This window comes from Nestor notabilis, unplaced genomic scaffold, assembly GCF_000696875.1.
Source record: "Nestor notabilis isolate BGI_N333 unplaced genomic scaffold, ASM69687v1 scaffold872, whole genome shotgun sequence".
In the NCBI taxonomy this organism is placed as follows: Eukaryota; Metazoa; Chordata; class Aves; order Psittaciformes; family Psittacidae; genus Nestor; species Nestor notabilis.
In genome coordinates this window covers 1-6,494 of record NW_009918649.1, presented here as the reverse complement: position 1 = coordinate 6,494, position 6,494 = coordinate 1, and the positions used below count along the sequence as shown (strand labels likewise).

The window sequence follows — 6,494 nt, the reverse complement described above, 5'->3', positions numbered from 1 at the left end:
CCCCCCCCCCCAGATGAAAGAAGCTAACGAAGACACAGGTTATGGAGATGGTCCACTGAAATCAGTGCGCAAAAGAAGAATACGGAAGGACTAAGTTACTTCCACCTAGTATTTTTAGATCTAGATGATAGTAACTTTTGCTATGGCACCTCAGTGGGCCTTGACAGCAGGCACGTTCCTGAGATTTGAAGGAAAAAAGGGGGGCTCATTGCAACTTAAGTTCCTATTTGAATTCTCTAATCTCTTTAACATTCCTTGATTCCTTTTTTTTTTTTTTTTTTAATTTATTTTAAGGAGAACTATCTGTGAGGAGTTGTCTGTTGTTTTGAATTCAGAATAAATGTGAAATTAGAAGTTGGTCAACTGATCTTAAGGTGAAAATCCTTAAGATTTGAAGGTTCCTAGAAATTAGTATTAGTTGGAGATAAACTTACTCTAAATATTTTTAAAAGTGAATAAATTATAATATTTTTGCAGCTCTAGCACAAAATTAGTGGTTTACACTTTTCAGCTAAAAAGGGATGATAGTACAGATGTAGCATCTGTACTGGTTCATGTTGCTATGAGGAAAGGTATTTTTTCTGTGCAGAGCTAAATGCAATAATTGTTTTTGTATGATTTAGTGCTAGCAACAATTTCTATTGTAAATTATTTATTTTAGTTGATCTTGTTACATGGGTGGTCATCTGTTCACTTCAGACATTGTAATTTATTTTTAAGAGATATTTTAAAATACAGTACTCCTAGAACAAGTGGTAATTGATGTGACTTGGTTTACTTCTGAATGCAGGTACCAAAACTGCAAAAGTGATATACACAGATGATTTTTTCAAACTTTTATAGTTCTCATGTTCCAAGCCAGAGTGGTATAACCTCTGTATATAGAATACCTGCTAAGTGTACATTGCCTCCTAAAAATATTGAATAACTCTTGCTTAACATGAAATTTATTAATATAGATAAGAATTTTTGATGGATTCCGTTTTTTACAGATGTGAGTAACTGGGCATTCTCATAATATAGTTTAAATAAACTGCATATTGTAAAAGAAATGTTTTGTTCAAGTTCGGCTGTATATTAAAACAAACAATAAAACCACAGTCACCAGAAACCTCTTAAATATTTTCACAGCAGATTGGGTCAGCAGATATTCCATGGAAACCTCTAACAAATGAACCCTAATCAAGAAGCTAGTGCCTTAAAGTGCTTGTGCTGAACTAGTCAAAAGTTAATTAGACTCTTATTTTGTGTAAAGTATGTGGAAAGGCTTCTATTTTTTTGTTAGAGTTTGAGGGGGTTTTGGTTGTTTTTTGTGGTTTCTGTTGGGGTTATTTGGGTTTTTTGTTTGTTTGTTTTTTTTAATGCAGGTTCCCTCCTCTTTATTTAGGGTCTACACTCAAAAGATAAGTGAAGAGTCTAGATTCTTCCTCCTGCCTATGACTTGTAAGCAATAGATAGAAGTTGTTACCAGTGCAATATCCTGCTAGTGACAACTATTGTGAGCTGTCAGGGAGTACTTCAGCACTTTTTTGGAATGAGTCTTGTCTGAGCCTTTGGAATCTTTACAGCATTCAGCTGTGGTTTTGGGGGTAGTGTTTATTTGTTTTGTTGGGAGTTTTGTTTGGATTTTGTTTTGGTTTGTTTTTGTTCGGTGTGATACAGTTACCCCAGGGACTGGTCACTCCAGAGGGGTTGCTAGTCTTCCCTTAGAGTTTAGTAAGGTTCCCATAAGGTCTTGATTAATACCCCATCAGCATCTTTGCTTGTACCTCACTGCAGTAAGCAAGGAGCTATTTATTACTGGTAAAATGATCTGGTGAGGCCATGACTCAAGGATGGTGCTTGTAGCAATACTGACTCTTTTTAAAGCCTATCTCACTTAAATACTGACTTAATGACTTTGACCCAGAGATAGAAGATGCCTTTCTGCACATCAGCTTACTTGGATCTAGTTTTATGCTAGTAATTAGGGGAGAAATATCAGAGCTTTGGCAGTTTGAGGCTATAGATCTAGAAAGCCAGGCAAAAGGAGAACCTTCATTGACACTTTTAACTGAGGTTTCCTTCACAGTTCCTGTGTGTATTCCATTTATATTTGAACAGGTTTTTCAGGAAAAATACTTGATATTGCTATCACAGCTGCTTGAAAGTGCCTTGAAATTGACAGAGTAATGATATTCCAGTTCCAGGATGCCTTGCTATTAAAACTGTCGGTCCTCTTTGGAACCCCATGAATATCAGACCTCTGCAGTGTGCAGACCCACTGTGCAGGCTACGTCGTGGCTTAGTAAAAGCAGTCTTATTGAGGATGCCCAGTCCCAGACTGAGATTTTCCTATATTCAGGGGAGGCTACGTAGGAGACTGTGCCCTCCTTATGTAATTACAACTGAAGCTACTCCTTGGTTAGCTTTCAGCTTCATGAAGGTATGATCAAGAAGTAATTCTGGTTTCTGTCTAATGTAGAGCTCACTACCTGTGTAAGAAAAGGTCAGATCTCTTCTAACTTGGCTTAAAGTTCTCCCACATGGAGAGATACAGGTTTTAGCTTTGACAATGCTAGATGCAGTCTACCAATCCTTTTTCCTTTAGCCAGAACAGAAATTCAAAATTCATGGGTGGACACACCAGGTGAGTTTGGAACTGGAAGCTTTGCTGAAAATAATCAATTAACCCAGGTTTAATCTTAACACTTGCTAATTGTATCTAGTCTTTCAGACATTTCGGCTGCATAGAAATAAGATGATGGCAAAGCCAGAGCGAGTTATGAGAAGTTTTAGGATTTACAAATGTTAAACCAAACTAATCGAGACAAATCAAAAGTTTTTTATTTAGTGTAAAGTCAGAAATACAACATCTTTAAAACGTTAATAAGTTAAATGAAGGCCACAGTACTGGGATGTAAATGGTACATAGATGAAATGGCTACTATATACACACTGATGAATTAAAATATCGCTATCCAATCTTACAATACAAAACCATGATTTTAAGATTACTTGATCTCGGGAAATTACTGCGTTCTAACAAGTACATGCTGTTACCACTTAATCCCCTGCAGTGCAGATGGAGATGTGCAGTGATGTGGCTTTAAAGCTGGGATGGCTGTAATACAATACAGTCTTAAGAAGTCAAGTGCTTGGTGTGTGTAGTGGTTTGTTTGTTTGGTTGGTTGGTTGGTTTTTTTTGGTTGGGTTTTTTTTTGTTTTTTTTTTTTGTTTGTTTGTTTTGGTTTGGTTTTTTTTGTTGTTTATGTTCCAACCCTGGAGTAACCATGGGATCTACTCTACCTGCTATCAATTCTTGGATGAAGTTCCAGTGAGAAAGTCTGTATAAGATTAAAAATACTTCTGGATGTTTACAGGTTGTGATGACACAAATGGTGGCAGCCACTTGTGCCTTGGGGTAAAACTTTTCTCCATCATATTTCTTGACTTAGACTTGCAATCAGCCCTCAAGACTGAACTATTAGTGCTCTGTTTGCACTCATTTGACTTTGCTGACAGTGAGTACTGTACAGCCATCTTAAATGGGGAGAAATGGGAAACCCCTCCTTTGGGAGGGGGACCTCAATGTCAGCTTACACTCGAGACACAGCAGTGCTTAGCTGTCAAGAAACTTGGGGTTTGAGAGGGATTTATTCTACTATTAGATATACTCATTCCATTCCTACAGCTTTATTTCATAAAATTAATCACAGCAAGGTCGGAAGAGATCCTTCAGTGGTTTGCTTTTGTTAAAAGTACCACGGCTTTGTTACTGAAGAGGCAGAGCTCAGTTCTAGGTAACTCCCATAAGTAACATCTGCAATGCTGCTGTATGGCAAGATTAAACATGCAACTGAGTACTGATAAAATGTGTATCATTGTTTGTATTTCAGCCTCTGCTCTCCATTAATACTGATTACGCTAGATGTGCTGCTTCTATAAGAAGTGTTCAGAGCCACAATCTGGGCCAAGCTCCTCTACCAAACCTGCTAACAAACTGGCAAGCCAGTAAAAAACAGGGCACCTTGACACTAGGCTTTGCTCAGAGCAGCACAAGTCTGAGCAGCAAAAGCTACCTTTGTTCCACTGCAGTCTTCTGCCTTAGATACCTGGTTTTTGTGCTGTGCCTCAAGAGGTACTTCACAAGCTCAGGCTCTGGGGCAGGAAAACAGTTGCTCTAAGGCCTGAAGCAAAGACAAGTTTTGGCACTTCAGAAGGAAGATAAAAGGTGGGAAGGAAAGACTTGTGCTTAGTTCCTCACTGCACATTGTTCTGCAGCTGTTGACCTTCTGTTTCTGTGAAGTACATTACTTGGGTTTTTATTTAACTCTTCATCACACAACTAGAAGACTTCAGGAGGATCATGATGCTGCGCCTGATCATTCTTTGAGAAAACAGGAAAGTTGAAATGGTTTGAAGTGTGCATCTTGCAAACTACAAACACTCTGATGCTGCCTCAGTTTGGTATTTCCCTGATTTAAGTTGCTTATCTTTGTTCCTCTTCTCTTACCCACCTTCCCAAAAAATCTTAAGTATTTTTCTGTATGCAAGCCTTGCAAATAGTATCATACTGGTATTCCTTCACAGAAATTCTTAACTGGTTTATAGGTTTTTGTTTAAAGTTGCTTTGCAGATCTAACCTAAATATATTTAAGGTGGAAAAGGTGATGCAATGAGACTTCGAAGATTTTTATCAAATGAGGTTTCAATACAATGTAACTGTATTATCTTGCTAGTTGAGAACACTACCCTAAGACCTCAAAGAGTGCCAACAGACATCTGTTTAACCTGACAAACTGAATCCAGTTTTTAACAAGATATGCTCATTTTTAAAACAAATACGAAAGTTTAGTGAGTCTCTACACTACATGTGCACATTGCTTAATCTTAATAATACACAAACTTATTTCTCCTGTTCATGATAATGTTCTTCATTGTGTTTTATCACCAAAGGTTTTCATCTTCAGGTATCCAGTAAAGCCACAAACTAAGGTATTTCAGCTCATGTAGCCTATGTCAATTAAAACAAAAAAAAAAAAAAATAAAGCAGCAAGTACAATGACATCATCTGTAAGTCAACCCTTACTTCCTTTTGCTTTTTGTGTCAGTCGTTTGGAAAACACTAGATGCTGACATCAGATTTTCTATATACTGTCCAAGAACTTGGTTTTCTGATTTCAGTTTCAAGTTTTCTTCCTTAACAGCATCTACTCGTGCTGAGAGATCTGCAAAGGCGACAGTATAAGAAATATATTAGATGCTGTTGCATACAATGAGCATGTCATATGTGCCTACATAAAGCTATTCACACTTTAACTGTGAGAAACACTAGCATAAGGTATTATCTTGTGCTACTTGCAAGTTTTCGCTGAAGCCCACTTCTTCTGTATCATTTTGTAGTCCAGTATTGTGACAAGCTTGATAACCTTACTGCTCTTCTCTACTTTCATTCTTTTCTTGAATTTTTGAGTTAAGCTGCTGCAAGCTGAACTACCCAGACACAAACAGTTCACGTAGGAGCAGACTCAAAGACATGTGTCAACTAAGGAGGTTCGGAAAGTTTACCTGTATTGCCCCTTCTGCTTCATGTGTATTATGAGAGTTAAGCAAATGTAATATTGTATAAAAAGGAAAAAACAATAAAGTCTTTCTGAGACCTTGCTCCTGTATCGTCACTTGGGTAAGTGAGATACGCCTGGGTACTCTCGCTAAGGTAGGGCAGAACAGCAAGGTTCTCTTCTGCTTATTTGTGTGTGCTTGTAAAAAAATCTCATATGTCAAACTGCTAACCTTCAAGTGTGTGCTGCAGTTCCAACACTTGATTAATAAGCCGTGTTTTCTCTTCTAATTCCACCTGATTCTCAGCCTCAACAGCTGCAATAAATCATACGAGTTTTAGTGCGACCTCTGTAGCAGTTGGAAATGAAATATTAAATAGAAAAAACAACAACGAAGAAAAAGCAGTAAGATACCATCCATGTCAGCATTCATCATTGTAGGGTGTGCTCTTTCCACTTTTGAAGGGAGTATTCTTGAGAGATGATCTGCTTAAGAGGAAAAAAATAACACTGAGCAACTGTTAATGGACCTGCCTTTATATTTGGATTTTTCCATGCATTTTTCTAACTGGTGTTGAAAAGCTACCACTTAACCTTAAACCAGAACAACATCTTTTAATATTTTTTTTTTTGAGCCTTATATATAATTCTTGAAGTACCTGTGCTTCAGTTCACAAGAATACCTGTTCTAGATGTACTGATGCACTCTCTCGTGCACCCATAACCCTGTGTTTCAATGATGTAATTGCCGCTTTCCCGGCACCGATCTTTCTGGAATTGGCCGTTACGGACGCACAGGATCAGGAGCGCCCCTTCACCACCACCACCCCCCCCCGCTCCATTCCCACTGTCACAGACAGGCGTGTCGCGGAGACCGGGCGGGCCTGCCGGACGCGGGGCCCTTGCGCCTCATCCGCAGCCCTGCCCTTCGCTGGAGCGCGGAACGAGAAC

The 6,494-nt window shown here is 38.5% G+C and overlaps 2 protein-coding genes across 2 annotated transcripts in view; one reads left to right on the top strand and one right to left on the bottom strand.

Annotated features, from left to right (window-relative positions):
• The window catches only part of CLGN (calmegin), an 18,249-nt gene extending 18,155 nt beyond the window's left edge, over window positions 1-94 (top strand). The window contains exon 14 of the mRNA XM_010009829.1: window positions 14-94. Coding sequence (XP_010008131.1) covers window positions 14-94 — 81 coding nt within the window. The remainder of the gene's footprint in view (window positions 1-13) is intronic.
• Window positions 95-4,843: 4,749 nt separating this feature from the next.
• Window positions 4,844-5,997, bottom strand: SCOC (short coiled-coil protein). The gene is made up of 3 exons (XM_010009828.1): window positions 5,958-5,997; window positions 5,776-5,859; window positions 4,844-5,210 (listed from the first exon to the last, which is right to left on the bottom strand). Exons 1-3 carry the CDS (start codon window positions 5,977-5,979, stop codon window positions 5,068-5,070), a joined length of 249 nt encoding a protein of 82 aa, XP_010008130.1. The 5' UTR covers window positions 5,980-5,997; the 3' UTR covers window positions 4,844-5,067.
• Between the last annotated feature and the right edge of the window lie 497 nt (window positions 5,998-6,494).